The sequence below is a fragment of the Zootoca vivipara genome, chromosome 11 (genome assembly GCF_965207765.1).
Source record: "Zootoca vivipara chromosome 11, rZooViv2.hap1.1, whole genome shotgun sequence".
In the NCBI taxonomy this organism is placed as follows: Eukaryota; Metazoa; Chordata; class Lepidosauria; order Squamata; family Lacertidae; genus Zootoca; species Zootoca vivipara.
The window spans coordinates 50,685,728-50,703,107 of record NC_142594.1 but is presented as its reverse complement, the minus strand read 5'-3'; the positions used below and the strand labels follow the sequence as shown (position 1 = coordinate 50,703,107).

Genomic DNA, 17,380 nt, shown 5'->3' with positions numbered 1-17,380 from the left:
GTCCCAGTGCAAATGTGGGATGTGCTTCTTTCAGGCTGCACCCTTGCGTGAGTCATAGCCCCGCAAAATGGGACGTCCTGGGCAGTTGATGTGTATTAGAGCCCCAGTTGGGAACCATTGTCATATAGCAGTGAAATGGCTTTTAAAGTGCAGTGTTTGATGTGGCATTGGGGTCTGATATTCAAAGGGGGGAAAACCCTGTTCGATTATTCCCAAGCTCTAGGGCAGGCATCCCCAAACTTCGGCCCTCCAGATGTTTTGGACACAATTCCCATCTTCCCCAACCACTGGTACTGTTAGCTAGGGATCATGGGAGTTGTAGACCAAAATATCTGGAGGGCGGCAGTTTGGGGATGCCTGCTCCTGAAGCAGAAGATTGGATCTTTATAAGGACTGCTGAGATTATGTAGGCAACCTAAGGCCCATGGGCCGGATGCGGCCCAATTGCCTTCTCAGTGCGGCCTGCGGACGGTCCAGGAATTGGCGTGTTTTCACATGAGTAGAATGTGTCCTTTTATTTAAAATGCACCTCTGGGTTATTTGGTGCTGGAGGAGACTCTTGAGAGTCCCATGGACTGCAAGAAGATCAAACCTATCCATTCTGAAGGAAATCAGCCCTGAGTGCTCACTGGAAGGACAGATCGTGAACCTTCGGCTCCAATACTTTGGCCACCTCATGAGAAGAGAAGACTCCCTGGAAAAGACCCTGATGTTGGGAAAGATGGAGGGCACAAGGAGAAGGGGACGACAGAGGATGAGATGGTTGGACAGTGTTCTCGAAGCTACGAACATGAGTTTGACCAAACTGCAGGAAGCAGTGCAAGACAGGAGTGCCTGGCGTGCTATGGTCCATGGGGTCACGAAGAGTTGGACACGACTAAACGACTAAACAACTACAAGAATGTGTGCTTTTATTTAAAATGCATCTCTGGGTTATTTGGGGGCATAGGAATTCGTTCATATCCCCCCCCCATATAGTACGGCCCACCACATGGTCTGATGGCTGAAGAAGGTTGCTGACCCCTGTACTAATGAGTATAAATAGTGGTCCGACAGTTGGTCTTTTGGGGGCAGTGGGGTGGGAAGTATTCAGCAAATGCTTTTGGATTGCACAGCCTTTCCCACGAAAGAGCTGAAATTCCTAGAAAGAGAGCCCCCGAGTTCCTCATCCATGTCCAGTGGATGTGGGCGACTTGTGCATCCCTGAGCAGATTCCATGTTGCTTTTTCATTTCGGAGGAGCTGTTACATCTGGGCCTCTGGAGATGGAAAGGTAGAAACCCCGAGATCCCTTGCATGCAACTCTGCAGAGAGATTCCTTGGGATTCGAGTCTGCCGAAGCTTATAGCTGAGCAGTCTTAATTACTCTGCGGGTTGATGTCTGCTCTTATTATAGCTCAGCCTCGACATCTGGGCTGGAGGAAAAGCCCCGGCCGCTGCAAGGAAGCGGCATTCTACATTTGCCTCTTCCTTCTGTCCTGCCAGGGTGCCTGGGAGGCAGGCAGTAGGACCCAGAAAGCTGCCCTATATGAATCAGTATATCAATCCCCCCTAAATCCGTATTGTCTTTATTGATGGCGTCTTTCCAGCGCTTCAGGCAGAGGCCATTCTCAGCCCTGCTTGGAGATGCTGGGGATTGAACCCGGAACCTTCTGTGTGCAAATCAGATTCTCTACTTCTGAGCTGAAGCCCTTCAGATTAGTCAGCCGATGACAGCAATTATATTAGCTGATGGACTGATAGCAAATCTTTGTGCCAGTAAAAACAGTAAGCTTTTGTGGTACAGGTGTGGTGTAAAAGGCATGCTCCTGAGAGGTGTTCTCCTCCTTTCTCATGCACGAGGTGATTTTTCTTCCACGATAGTCCTTGCAACCTGAAGCCTTTTGATTGCGCAGATTTTTATTTTCCTTTTAAAGAAAGTTTATGCTCAGTTAATTAGGACACCTTTTTCCAGTACGTCAAAAGTTGTAGGGGTTTTTTAAATATAAAAAATAATCTATTTGCCTGATTGATTTTTAAGAGATGCAATCTTCTAGGTATTAAGAAGTAAGCTTGAGATTTTGATTATCTGAAGCATCATTCTGGCTGGTTAAGAAGAGTGAATATAACCCATGGTGCAGTGTAACTCCTAGCTGTGTTCTAGGAGCAGGAACCCTACCTGCGGTCAAGCATTGGCTGTTTGAGGAAAGTTGTTTTTGGGGACTCTCGCCTCGCTAGGTTGGCTGTGACAAGTTACTGCCTGAAATAGACGAGGCAACATTTGCACGCTTTTCCGATTCTCGTTGTTTGCAGGGGGTCAGAAGAATGGTTACGGCAGCTCCGGAGCCAACCATTTCTCCCCCTGACTGCTGCCCTTCTGCTAATAGATGATGGGAGTTGTAATCCAACAACATCTGGGGGCCCAAGGTTGAGGAAGCCTGCTTTATATGATCCTCAGGACCCTTGCAAGATTTGTAACTTTTGTGAAGGAAGACCGAAGGAATTGAGAGTTTTGACGCTGTGAAAGCTTTGCCCGGTGGGTTCAGCTCTGTCAGTCTTGCAGAAATAAAAGGAAGGCAGTATCCTTTCCATTAATAATTCATATCTTCTCCATTTTACAGATTTATTTATTTTCTGCCTTCCATTATTGAATCAGCCTTATTGCAGATGGCTAAGTGCCTCTTCCTTCCTAATAGCCACAGTACTTCCCCCCCCTTCTTCTGTCAACCTAGCTGTGATCTGTCAATTATTCAAGGTTGTTTCATGCATCTCTTTCCTTTCCACTGAGAAGCTTGTGCCGGAGTTTGTGGTCATCCCTCCCACCGTCGAAGAAATCAGGCCTGGAAGAAGCAAATAGGTTGTGGTGTGTGCTTGGTTGAAGGTGCGCATGCGTGGCACACACAACAGCGCCTCTGGTTTACAAACATGCCCATGGACCCAAAAATGCTGGTGACCATGGGATTGTGGGAAATGTAGTTTGTTAAAGGTGGGGAGATTTGTGCTGAGAGTTATTTGGAGACTCCCCAACTCCCCTCACGGAGCTACAATTCCCAGAGTGGTTTAAGAGTCTGGGAATTGTTCCCAGGGAATTCTGGGAACTGTAGCCCTTTGAGGGGAATGGGGGAGTTAACTCCCCAACTCTCAGTACCTTGAGCAAACTACGCTTCCCAGAATCCTTTGGGTGAAGCGATGAGTGTTTTAAGTTGCATTAATAAAAAAATTCCTTCAGTAGCACCTTAAAGACCAACTAAGTTTTTATTTTGGTATGAGCTTTCGTGTGCATGCACACTTCTTCAGATACACTTGAAACAGAAGAGCCAGACCCTTATGTATAGGAGTGGTAAACCTGTTGATGGCAAAGTGGTAAACCTGTTAAAGCAGTATAAGTTGCATTATACTGCTTTAAAGGTACAGGCCAGGTCCCTGGTTGCAGTACATCACCAACGTCTCTGAAAAGACATACTGTTGGCATTTGTAGAGGAGGTGTCTCACTGGCTGGTTAAAAGCTCACCAGTTCACACGGGCGTTCCCAGCCATGACTCTTAGTATAAATCCTTGGTGGTAAATCTGTGTATATTATTATTTTTATCATTATTTTATCGTATAGGTTTTGTTTCGTAAACAACCTTGCTTGTTTTGTTTTAAATTCCGCTTCTTCTATGTTTTTAGCACCTCAAAGGAAAATTGAATGGAAAGAGTAAAAAAAAACCCCACAACCCAATAAAAGAGAACAGTATCACAAAGAAATCAAGCACCATACATCGTATATGTTAATAGCAACCTTAGTTCTTGGCAGGCGCTTCTCTTTATGGAGCCAAAATGGCTCTTGCACATGAAGGAGGTGTTTGCATGTGAGGAGATGGAAAGGCAAGATTTGCAGAAGTACCATATTTTTCCATGTATAGGACTAAGTCCCCCCCCCTAAAAATGATGTCAGAAATTAGGGGGCATCTTATACACGGATACATCCCCCCCCGCAATTTTCTTAAATCTGAGTCCCCCCCAAATAGGGGGTGTCTTATACATGGGGGCTTCTTACAGACGGAAAAATACAGTATTTCGTTAAAGGGGGATCTAATATGGGGATAGGGACCCAGGTGGCGCTGTGGGCTAAACCACTGAGCCTAGGGCTTGCTGATCAGAAGGTCAGCGGTTCGAATTCCTGTGACAGGGTGAGCTCCCGTTGCTTGGTCCCAGCTCCTGCCAACCTAGCAGTGCGAAAGCACGTCAAAATGCAAGTAGATAAATAGGAACCGCTACAGCGGGAAGGTAAACGGCGTTTCCATGTGCTGCTCTGGTTTGCCAGAAGCGGCTTTGTCATGCTGGCCACATGACCTGGAAGCTATACGCCGGCTCCCTCGGCCAATAATGCGAGATGAGCGCGCAACCCCAGAGTCGGTCACGACTGGACCTAATGGTCAGGGGTCCCTTTACCTTTACCTAATATGGGGATATGAATGAAATGGGATACTGGAAGGGGGAGATGGGGAAATGCAATGGAGTATTTGGGTGATAGGCATGGCTGGCTGGCCTCTTGCACAGCAGCACTGTACACTGCAACACTTTGTTGCAGCCCCCCCCCCAAAAAAATTTCCAAATGAGCGTAATTTAAATATGCATAATCTCATATGTTCTTCTAGAATTCTGAGGAAAAGCTCATTCAAGCAGGTGGGCCTTGTGCTGCTGTTCCTCTCGGTGCCTTAAAATACCACCCCTACAGATTGTGCATAGCATCAGGCTGAATCTGAAAGGATTCTGTCTCTGTTCCTCTCGACTTGCAGTCTTCATCCAGATTTCTCCACCTTCAGATGAATTTTCTTCTTCAGTTTATATAATAGGGTTGCCATACATCTGGAATTTCCCAGACACAGCTGGGATTCGACCATCAGTGTCTGGCATTGTATGGCATTTCTTGCAATTTTGACAAGAAGCTCAACAGCTTTGCCAAAAAAAAGAAAGAAAGGCTCAACAACTTTGCTGTCCGGGTTTTCGCTTTTTGAAATATGGCAACCCTACCCTAGGAGTTGGCTCCTATGCTTCTTAATATACTAGTTTTTCTACATACGGGGATCCTTTTCTAAAACACTGTTGAGCCTTCAGACATGCAGCAGCCTGCCTGTAACCTGGAGCACTAGAGCAGGGTTTCCCAAACTTGGGTCTCCCAGCTGTTTTGGGGCTACAGTTCCTATCATCCCTGACGACTGGTTCTGCGAGCGAGGGATGCTGGGAGTTTGGAGACAACCCTGCAGTGTAGTAGCAAGGGCTGTGTCTTGTGTTTTGTGCTAACTCCTCAGCTCAGCTCAGCTCTTATGGCCACTTCGTGACCCCTTCACTTGCTTGCCATGACTGGGTTCATCTTACATGCGTCTTAAGCACTCTGCCCCAAAATTGGGCACTCCACCACTTCTGCATAGAGCACTCAGCACATGGTTTTTTTAAAACAACAGCAATAGTAACAGCAATTTTCTCTTTCTCTCTCCCCCCCTTCTTTAGAAAGAAATTCAAGCTATGAGCCAGTGCCATCATCCGAACATTGTATCTTACTATACTTCCTTCGTAGTGAAAGATGAACTCTGGTTAGTGATGAAGCTTCTCAGTGGAGGTAAGTATAAGGTTTATTAGGTGTGCCTGTGTGTGTGTGTGTTCAGGTTGTTTTGGTTCCAGTCTAGTAAAAGGGACTTTTAAAACATTCAAAGAGGTATTTTTTTCCTAACACTGATTAGAAATTTTCCACTTTTTAAAATAAAACATAGCCTACCCTTTTTCAAAAAGGCATCTAAATAGATCTTTAAAAAATAATAATCTGATAATTTTATTTGTCAATTTTATTTATTCGAATCCCTGTGATGGGGTAAGCTCCCGTTGCTTGGTCCCAGCTCCTGCCAACCTAGCAGTTCGAAAGCACGTCAAAATGCAAGTAGATAAATAGGAACCGCTACAGCGGGAAGGTAAACGGCGTTTCCATGTGCTGCTCTGGTTTGCCAGAAGCGGCTTTGTCATGCTGGCCACATGACCTGGAAGCTGTACGCCAGCTCCCTCGGCCAATAATGCGAGATGAGCGTGCAACCCCAGAGTCGGTCACGACTGGACCTAATGGTCAGGGGTCCCTTTACCTTTACCTTATTTATTTTATCCTAAGTGATTCCCAAATACAGTTGCTTGACTCGCGTTTAATGGCAGAGCTATAGCAAGGGTTGGACGATACCTGGTTTTCAACATCGCAATATATCACTAGCTAAACATCGTGTTATACTGATATTTCAGACAGGGTGGAGCAATGTAGAGGCATTGGCTGGCTTCACAGTTTTTCCTGCATTGTCATTTTTGCATAGCACACAAACATATCATGATTCAGAACATATTGCCAGGTCAAAAGTTATGAAACTGATATCACAAGATGGTTTTGGACGATATAGGAACCTATCACCCAGCCCTAGTCATAGCGTAGCTTGGGTATCATGATTGTTATGCCTGAGGCCTGCAAACTTACCACGAGACTTGGAGGTTCCCTCACTTCCTGGTTTGGCACACTATAGTTTGTTTTGACATCTGTAGCTTGCCTACTAACTAGAATTAGAAACAAAATATGGTTTGAGCCAAAGTTTGACCTATTTGGATGTCATAAAGTATGGTTTACCTTAACCAGGAAGTGATTTGGAAATGTGTGAATGCAGTGCATGGCCACAGCTAGATGATACGAGAAACCTTTATTTGAGCAGAACTTCTGTTCTTGCTCCTCCCACCCACCCCTGACACTAGCAGCCCCCTAACCCTCCGGAATGGCTCTTGGCAGAGGAGAGAGCAGTTGGTTCTAGCAGGAAATGGAGAGGTTGCAAAGCCCTGTTTGAACACAGCTCCTCCAGATGCTCTTTGGATCTAGGCCAGTTACCTTTCTTTGGGGGGTAGAAGTTAAAAGGATGGCTTGTGTTCACTTGCAGACATTAATAATACCCTAGCTAAACCTACCCACTCAACCCTGCCAGAGACATCTTGGTGAAAATAGCAGGAATATTAATAGATTACTTGATAATCCAGAAAATCTTGAGTGAAGGTGACTGAGGAGGGAGAATCTCTTTCACCTGGTTGGGGTGAGGGGACCTGATGCTCTTTCATACCTGACTTTTCTTCACACCTTTAAAGGATGAAGAAAGCAGGGGAGGGTGGAGATTTCAAGAACCACTTTTTATTTTTGGTAGACCACCTGTTTCTTGGTATGCATTTAAACTTGATTTGTTAAAAGGCACAAGTTCTAGTTGGCGAAAATGCCTCAATCAGTTGGCAGCCCTATTCTTGGACCCTCTTTCTTTCTTTTCTGTTGCTGCTGCTTTGGTTTTCAGACCTGCTGCTTGGGATCCTCGGTGTAGCTGCAATTTGTCAAGATTCCCACGAGGTTGAGCTGGCAGCCTCTCCGCATGCAGCAACTTCAGATTCCATCTCCCTTTTCTGAGGAACGTTGCTGCCTGTCTTTGGAGAGAGTGCAGTTCTTACTTACGCATGCAAGGCTCTTCCAGCATGTGTCATAAATCAGCTCTTTATTGACCTTTTCCTCTCCCTTAATTATCTCGTTAAGTCTCTTTTACCTGGCATTTGAAGAGGGAGAGGTAAAAGAAGGGAAGGGAAAGGTTCTTGGGTGATGACACTGTGTCTTTCATTTCTCTCTCTTTCTGTGCCTGTTTCTCTCTCCCTCTCTCTCTCTTTCTGTGCCTGTTTCTCTCTCCCCCCTCTCTCTTTCTCCCTCCTGCTGTAAAACTCTAATGCCTAGTGTCAGAGGATCTTGCGACTACTCTAGAGTAACAACGCTCCACATGCTTGTCTTTAAACAGTTTTTATTAGTGCAGGCTATTTACAGTGAGCTGGATATGTACAGCATGTCTGCTCAGTCCGATGCAGAATCCGGCACTGCCCCCCCCACACATGACCTTCTCCAACATAATAGCCTCAGGACAGTGAATCTCCTCCCTCTCTTTTTCCTGCGTAATTCTGGAACCGGAGGAAGGGGTCTACGCTCCAGGCTTTCATTTTCTCCCTTCTCCCCCTCCCTTTCCTCACTCCTGTGTGGCCGGGGGTCTCTCATGTTGCTGGAGCCCTGGCCCTCTCTCTCCATTCCCTCACTAGCCTCCTCAGAGCCCTCACTTCCATCGCTGCTTTGGGAGGAGCTACTTCTGATGCATGGGGACGGTTCTCTGTACTCCCCCCCCCTTACACCTAGCAATGAGGAACACCAATTGATTTCTTTGGAATTTGTGTTCAAGCCGGTCACTTCCATCCCACCCTACTTTGCGTTGACTTGCCTGCTGAGGAACCTTTGTCCATTACAGACAACTTCTTGATGGTAGGGCAGTCTGACAATGGACTGATTAACCTGAAGGGGTCGGTAGGCTCTCCCCTCCTGGTGGTCTTCAAGCCAAAGGCTAGACAGCCAGCTGTTGGAGATGCTCAAGCTGTGGACCTCCTGCATCGAACAAAGGGGTTGGGGAATGTGGCTTGCAAGCCATCCCCTCAACTCAGATTCTAGCCCAGATATCCTTGAATATTAGTTCCTTCAGATCAGCTACTTAAAACTCGGCACATTTCCTGGTTTAAAAGTGATCTGTATAGGAAATAGTATGTAACTGGTATGCAGGTTTAAGTGCAGTAGTCTACACATTAGTTTTATACTACATATTTCCCTACATCAAAGTGTAGGATTTTTGCTACGTGTGAAGCAGCCTTCAGCAAAGTGCTTGAGGAAGGGAGTTGTCTTGGGGGTTCGAAAGCTTTGGAGCTGAATGCCTCCTGAGTTTTATAAGCAGGTTAGTTTTCCAGAATAGCTTTCACGACGAAGATTCTTCTGCCAGTTGAGGAAAGCTTCTACAAGTCTATGATTCTATGAAACTTTCAAGTTAGTGGATGACATCATAACCAAGGAGGAAGTCATTGAACGCCAAAGCAATGTTTCACTCTCAGTCTGCAGGCTGTCTAATAACTTTCTCTAAATCACATTTCTTTCTCTGTGTGTCTTGTTAACTGCGATCATCTCTTTCCCACAGGGTGTTCAGGGTGTGTCACTTCCTCTACTCGGAAAAGAATTTTAACTACTCTGTAAAACTCCCTCTCTCTAGGGCAGGAAAGGTGAAGCTTCTCTTGATTAATATATGGACAAGTTAAAGAATGGCTCAACAAAATTAAGCTGAAGTATGTCTTGAGCTGGGGTGCCATAGGTTCTGCTTTATAATACACTCGCTGGATAGGGCTGTTCGTTGAGCCACATAGCTTAATTTGTACTTATATCCCCATTACATTTTCACTTTTTGGAAATGCCACTCCATTCTGTTCTGGAAGAAGTTTTAACAAATAAATAAATAATCACAATTCACGAGGGCCAGAAACTTGATCCATTGCTGTTGGTTGGCTTTAGAAGGGAGAAACCCATTTCAAGCATAGCTTTGCACAGATTAACAGCATTGTAGTGCCTATAATTGAACCACTGAAAATGAACAACCTTTCAAGGAGCATTATTAAGGGGGCTGAAGGGGGCTTGATGAAGTTCATTGAGAGAAGATGAGAAGAGCTTTTGAGAGCGAGTCTTGGTGCGGCTACATAATGTCTAGAAAATCCACCTTTGCAAGGCTGTTTGCATATTAAACTGGGCGGGTTGCCTTAGTGAAAAGCAGGTATGGAAGCCAGGATCCTGATCATTCGTTCATTCATTCATTCATTCATTCATTCATTCATTATAGCTACCAGTGCCTGTTGCATCTATGGCTGTGTCTCAACATTTGCACATCCTAATCCAAACAGTTCTTTTTTTTCTATTCTTTTTTGGGAGGAGATGGGAGTCTCTAGCCTCTCCCATTTCTCATTCTGCCCACGACGTGCTTTCCTGCTGAGTGGTCCATGAATACCCACTTAGGTCTACACACACACACACACACACACACACACACACACACACACACACACCCTTCTCGCTGCCTCTTGCCCTGTTTTTATTTCCAACATATGTCTGCAACCGGAGGCTAACTAGCAATTTCAGTGATGCATGAGGCAGCATAAATATGCCTTTTCAGATGTTATTGTGGGTCCTGGAGGCATAAACATTTATCTCTTGGTGATTCACATGGCATTTGCCATGGCAAGGAGGTGGCTTTTTTGAAATTCCATTATCTTGTCGGCTGCTCCCCCCAAACAGTGAAGAACATGTCAGAGGCTTTTGCTCCTCGCTTGTGCCTTTGAATCTTTTTCTCTAAGGAGCATTATTGCTGATGCTTCCATTACTTCTTAAGCATCTTAGCCTTGAACCTGGATGCTTCCAAATACCTAGGAGAGGCTGGGCTTGATACCAGCACTGCATCACATGACCTATTATTTTCCTTGGATGCCTTGGTTATCTTCCCCTTCAATCTATATTTGTATCTCCCCTTTAAAATGCTTTTAATAATGCCTGCTTTATTTGCTTCTTGCAAGGTTGAGGCATTACCTTCTTTGGAAACTATTATTTTTGAGGGGTTGAGGCTGGTTTATTTCGAACCAGGAACACAAGAGGCTGCTTTGTAGTGAATTAGCTATTGTTACTTCCAGCTAAGAATTATGTATATATTGCCCTCCAGATGCTGTAGGACTACAACAGGCATCCCCAAACTGCGGCCCTCCAGATGTTTTGGCCTACAACTCCCATGATCCCTAGCTAACAGGACCAGTGGTCGGGGAAGATGGGAATTGTAGTCCAAAACATCTGTAGGGCTGAAGTTTGGGGATGCCTGGACTACAACTCCCATTATCCTTGACCATTGGGAGTGCTGGCTGGTGCTTATGGGAGTTGTAGTCCTACATTTGTTGGCTGCCCTTGATCTACACACTCAGAACAGCTTAAGACATTTTGCAGAGTTGCTAAAGATTCAGAAAAAGTGCAGCCAAAACAATCAAGAGCATGGCCAACGACGCTGATGGGAGTTGTAGTCCTACAGCACATGGAGGGCATCGGATTGGGGACAACTAGTGCAGTGGATAGTTGAACCCTCTTCCTCCTTCAGGAAGTTCAACGTGGGATTTATCCCATATTCATCCTCTCGACAATCCTGGGAGGCAGGTTGGGATTAGAAATACAGTAGTGACTTAGCCCTGTGTCCCCTGCCAGCCTTCATGGCTGGGCAAGAATTTGTACCCAGATATTGTTGCTCTAAGCCAGGCATCCCCAAACTGCAGCCCTCCTGATGTTTTGGCCTACAACTCCCATGATCCCTAGCTAGCAGGACCAGTGGTCGGGGAAGATGGGAGTTGTAGTCCAAAACATTTGGAGGGCCGAAGTTTGGGGATGCCTGCTCTAAGCCCAGCATAGTTCATTATACCAGGCTTGCTCCTAGCTCACCAACCTGAGGAGCTGTTGGTCATTCTAAGTATGGGGTGATTTCAGAGCCTCCTCCCAAGCAAGGCATTAGATCAGGCATCCCCAAACTTTGGCCCTCCAGATGTTTTGGACTACAATCCCCATCTTCCCCGACCACTGGTCCTGTTAGCTAGGGATCATGGGAGTTGTAGGTCAAAACATCTGGAGGGCCGCAGTTTGGGGATGCCTGCATTAGATGGAGTTTTCCTGCTTAAATACAGTGTGCTCCCATATATCTCTCTTCCCCCCGCTGGAGGAAGAGAATATCTTGGGGTGTGGGGGTCAAGGGTGTGTGTAGGTGCTTATGTGAAAGCACTAAGGCAGTCTTGTCTATGCCATACCTTTGAAACACATTACCTCACAACCAAGTAATCCGGGGCACTGTAGTTTGTTAAGAGTTGCTGGGAATTATAGTTGCTGTGAAGGGCAAACTACAGTGCCCAGAATTCTGGGAGGGAAATAATGTGCTTCAGGTGTATTTTAAAATTGTGTGTGTGTGTGTGTGTGTGTGTGTGTGTGTGTGTGTACACGCAACCTCAGTGCGAAGCCTAAAATGCTATGTGGTGCTCTGGGTTTTGGTTGAGGATATGCAGGAATTCCTCAGCAGTCAAAAGGAGGTAGGAAAAAAATCACCTCAAGGGAGAAATTTTAGGAGGAGGCCGGGTTGGTTCCAGACTGAGCCACCTCCCCTTCCTGCATACATGTTTATCGGGTCTTAGTGGTGCTAACTGTCATTCTGGATTTATCGGCAATCCAAAATAAATACTGTTTAAACTTAATTTTCAATGGGGGTAAGTCTTAAGGATTCCAGGCTTTTGAAACTCCCCGAAACAAGCCTGGGCAGGCAGTCTCCCCCACCGTGCAATGTTAATCCCCAGGCTAAGCACAGTGAACTCTCTGTAACTTTTATTCCAAATTAAATTGCTGCCGCAATATCTGAGGCCTATAAGCACCCTAAGGTTTTTTAATGACCTTTTAAAATATATATATATTAAAAGTTAGATTAGGACCAGCTCTTGGCACGCTTTGGTGACTGGATTTCCTAAATCCTTTCCACAAATTACTGTTGCTGACATTTTGATTTAGTAGCATCGTCACATAAGTTGCATGCAAGTGAAAGAGAGAGAGAGAGAAAGAGAAAGAAAGAAAGAAAGAAAGAGAGAGAGAGATGGGAGGTGCTGGGCAGAACTGGTAGCTCAGCCCTAAATCTACCTGCTTAAATGTCTCATGCAAGATGCTTTACTTGGAGGGCTGCAGAGCTGGTGCTTCTGCAGGTATTGTGGGATGTTGTTGTTTAGTCGTTTAGTCGTGTCCGACTCTTCGTGACCCCATGGACCATAGCACGCCAGGGATTGTGGGATACCCAGTTCCAAAAATACCTGCCCATGAGCTGTGCTAGGTTCAGCTGATGGGAGCTGAGAATCCCACAATAGCTGGAGAGCCACAAGTTCTCCACCCCTGCTTTCCTTTCTAACAGCCCTTCCTTGCTCCTTTTACTCTTTCGATAGTGTGGTCCAGCCACTACAGTTCAAGGGAAAGCTAAGCTTTCATGTTTAGCATCATGTCCAAACCGTAGTTTAATACCCTTGCTCTCACACTTGGGTATGTGCACACACCTGTGATGGGATCATACTTACAAGGCTAAACCATAGTTAAACTCAAATGTCCAAATGCTGGCAATGCAAAAATACAGCAAGCAGTAGTTTATATACAGAGGGACGGGGCTGGCGCTGTGGTCAAAACCACTGAGCCTCTGGGCTTGCCGATCAGAAGGTCGACAGTTCGAATCCCCGTGATGGGGTGTGCTCCCGTTGCTCGGTCCCAGCTCCTGCCAACCTAGCAGTTCGAAAGCACGTGAAACAGTGCAAGTAGATAAATAGGTATCGCTCTGGTGCGAAGTTAAATGGTGTTTCCGTGCACTGCTCTGGTTTCGCCAGAAGCGGCTTAGTCATGCTGGCCACATGACCCGGAAAAACTGTCTGCGGACAAACACCGGCTCCCTCGGCCAGCAAAGCGAGATGAGTGCCGCAACCCCAAAGTCGTACGCGACTGGACTTAATTGGCAGGGGTCCTTTACCTTTACCTTTTAGTTTATATACTCCCATCGTTCAGCACTCAAACTATGGTTTGAGCACATACAACAGGCTGATCATGGTTTGGAGCTGCTTATTTGCCTTTCTTCTCAGCCATTCCTGCATTCAGCATTCAATAATTGGGAGGCAGAGCAATGGCTGGAACACTGGCTTGGCAGGATGTTCGAACAGAACAAACCACACTTGGCATAGGCCACAGTTTTGCCAACCTACATGGTTTCTGAATCCGGCTTCCCAGCTAACTGCAAGCTGTTCATCTGTTCAGAAATTACACCAAACCTCAGGCAAAGCTTCCTTGAACTATGGTTTCACTGATGTTCTGGAACTGAGCCATGACACAAGTAACTTAACAGGACTTGCCAATGCAAACTGGCAGCCGTGCAGAAACTCTGTTCCGTGGGGGCTTTCTCTCTCTCAGGGCTAGGGACAAAAGAGGTAAGCCCATCAAAAGGCGTTCAAGAGCATTCATTGAGCGAGGTGCAAATATCATTAGGTGGCTTACGAGTCACCCATTCCCTATCAACCACGTGAAGCTGGACGCAAATGAGAAGATGAATATCTTGAGATAACTTGTGGTGTAACCAAGCGCTTCCCCCCTCCCGCAATTTTACTAACACGTTTCTTCCCTTCCATATAGGGTCTGTTCTGGATGTTATTAAGCACATTGTGTCAAAAGGAGAACACAAGAGCGGAGTGCTGGATGAACCTGTGATAGCCACGATCCTGAAGGAGGTGCTGGAAGGACTGGAATACCTGCATAAAAACGGACAAATCCACAGGTGGATCTCTTACTACATTTATAACTCGCTCTCTTATGTTGTGCTTCTCGTCTGTTCCTTTTTTGTGTGTGTGAGGCGGTGCGGCGTGGGGAATTGCCAAGCAGCGCCGGAAAATGCGTCTACGCAGCCGCAGAAGCGATTTCTGGTGCTGCGCTGCCCATTTCCAAAATGTCCACAGCGCCAGAAATCGCTTCTGCGCATGTCTGCGGCTGCACAGAAGCGATTTTCGGTGCTGGCTGCCCATTTCCAAAATGTCCGCAGCGCCACCGGAAATTGCTTCTGCGCCTGTGCAGCCCATGTCTGGCCCACAGATGATAGTCCGTGGGAATCCTCCGGCCCATGGACAGAAAAATTTGCCGACGCCTGGACTACAACCTGCATTGCAAAATAACCAGTAATTCTGTGAAATAATGCATTTCTGAAACTTGAAGGTGTTTCCACCCTCTCATTTTCCACCGCTCAGGCCATTCTTTTGATCATTTCTGGATTCCCCCTCTCCCAGCTTTTTGCATGCTGAGAAGTACTGCCAGTTACATTCACGATTGCCAGGTTTATGTGTTAGGTTTTCAATGCACGGTTGCCCCCAAAGACAGCTGTCACCGTATAGAGACATTTTTTCCCCTTGCGGACCAGCTCCAAACAGACATTGTTCTTGTGGTGCATCTGCTTGCCTGCTTAGAGGTGGAGCTGAATCGGAAGAGGAGTTTCAAGACTTTGTGGAAGAAATAAGCTCCAAGCAGCTTATCCAAGTTAGCACAATAAAACGATTGTTCGGGGCCTGTGCAGCGGAAGGCCTGAGTCATAGCTCACACCTTTAGTAGAAAAGCAGCCCAGTACCATTAGAGCCATGGCATGGAGGCAGGGCAAATGCCTTTAGTACATCTGTCCAAATTTGGCGCCCAGCTTATTGGCAGAGTGAGAAGGGAGGTTCTTTCTGGAGTGGAGACTGCCTTCCCCCTTAGTTATCGTATGTTTTGAGAGGGAAGAACAGATCAAGCTGTTAAAGTAGTGCATCGGCTGGGACCTTCTGACGTGTTTGTGTGTGAGAGGGAGGGACAGAGAGAGACATTAGACCCTGCAGATGAGTGTTAATTTAAACACTCTCCTTTCTTTTAAAATATAAGTTTATGGAGTAAATGTGGCTTTCTTGTCTCAACATTTTCAAAGATTAAGCCACATTTGCTTTTTTTTTTACCCTTTTAAAAATGTACTGGTTTCACCATCCTCCCTCAAGCCTTCAAGGGCAGGAGAAGTATAAGTTCTACCTACTACAAGCTTAAAGGTGTCGGTGTGTAGGACCCAATACGCCTTATAGCATCTTGCATTAGCTAGTTGCTTGGCCTCCTACAGGAGTTCAGGGTATTTAAAGGGGGGGGATTTAGGTATTTGTTTGCTGTCTTTGAGGGCTATTTGGCCTTCTCAAGGCAGTTCACGTCACGAAACAAAGAATAGCAAATGTCTTTCACAATAAAAATAATTCAATTTAAAAGAGAACAACAACAAAAACTGCAGCAGCAAATGAAATAATGCGTAAAAGTTCAGAGCGGCGTCAAATTTAATCAATTAAATCTTGCTGGGCCTGTGGGTGTAATTAGGCCTAGTCTGGGTCCAACTGGCCCACCAGGTTGTTTTCCCCAAACCGTGGCCACCTGCCCCTAACCCAACAACAGATTCTCAGCAGGCAAGGACGTGGCTACAAAGGAATGACTAGGAGCTTGAAGCGAGCACCCGATCCTTCCTTTGCAAGCTTGCTGTCAGTTGCAGCCAGCTGATTGACGCTGTCAACAAGTGCCTTTGAAGGTGTGCTTTCTTGGACAGGGGCATCTTTAAGGGGGATCACTGTGAGTTCCTTTGAAATTCACTTTCAGGTGCAGTTTTTTTTAAAAAAAAACATACTTTTTATTAATTTTACAGAATACAAAAAAACAAAAAAAACGGTACATACATAAACACCTTTTCCACCTCCTTCCTACCCACCCACATGGGTCCTCCCCTGCCACAGAAGTATCCCATGTATGTGAACAGTCAGAGATGGTCCATTTTATGCTTGGATTTCTGTCCTCCTCCCCCTCCCCTGACCCCAAAGCCCCCCCCTGCCACCAGGGAGCTCCAGCAAACCAGGGCAGTACGCAGGAGGCCATCCATCCAACCATCTATTGTCATACCAAAAAAAGAGAAAAATAGAAATAGGAAAAAAGAAAAAAAGAAAGGGCAAAAAAAGAGAAAAAAAACAATACAAAACAGAAATTTTTTTCTTACATTCATGATTGTAAAACCATATTTTGTGGGCTTCCCCTCCCCCCCCTTCCCCGGTTTTCATCCCTTTTTTATCATCTGCAACAGTTTCTTACTTTATAAAAATACACCTTTGTATCTTATACAACTTATAAATCAATTGTTAACATTTTCATCTAATATTCAAATCACTGAAAAATCAAACTCCCATTTTATCTTCCCGTGCCTAATTTTTTCTCCCTCTATAAGCCTCCATATTTTCACATTTTCCAAAATCCATTCACTTTTAAAACTATAACTATTCTCAATTTAACCTTACCTCCCCGATTACCGGCTCCACCCCCCCAATCCAGCAAATTCCATAATCAGCAGACCAGTTATAAACCTGTTAATCCATCCATATAGTCACAACATCACTTTCCCTTCACCCCACCCCCTGTTTACAGTCTTTTGCCATCCAGGCCACCATACAGGACCCCTGAATTTCTTCTCTTCTCTGCATATTTTTTCCTTCTTCCCTGTGGGCGTTCTGGAGTTCCAATAATACCAATCGTGCCCCCCTCAAAAGCAGGGCACTCCATCCAACTTTTTGTAGAGTAAAGTCATCATTTTTTTCGTGGTGTGCTTCATTTTGTGTTGAATCATCACAGTCCTCATCTTCATCTTTTCCTTCCAAATCACGGTCATCATCATTGTCATTCTCACATTCATCTTTTTCAGTGTCAAAAGCTTCATCTCCTAAAAAATCATATTCTGCCATCACCATCTGAAATTTTTGCTGTAACTCTTGCCGTCGTGTCTCCTCTTGACATAGCTCTATTCTTGTTTCCCACATTAAGGTCAAAACAGACCGCTGGAACTCAGGGGAACACTTTTTTGTTGACATAATTCAATCCTGCCAAGGTCAAAACTTGTCACGTGGGGTGGAAT

The 17,380-nt window shown here is 45.5% G+C and overlaps 1 protein-coding gene across 2 annotated transcripts in view; it reads left to right on the top strand.

The window, feature by feature from the left end:
* OXSR1 (oxidative stress responsive kinase 1) overlaps positions 1-17,380 on the top strand; it is a 90,145-nt gene that overhangs the window by 28,002 nt on the left and 44,763 nt on the right. Inside the window, exons 3-4 of one of the 2 annotated variants that reach the window (XM_060280927.2) lie at positions 5,476-5,580; positions 14,074-14,215. In XM_060280927.2, the coding sequence (XP_060136910.2) occupies positions 5,487-5,580; positions 14,074-14,215 (236 nt within the window). In that variant the 5' untranslated portion in view covers positions 5,476-5,486. Of the gene's footprint in view, positions 1-5,471; positions 5,581-14,073; positions 14,216-17,380 lie in introns of both variants that reach the window. The other variant, XM_035128996.3, reaches the window with a different exon arrangement.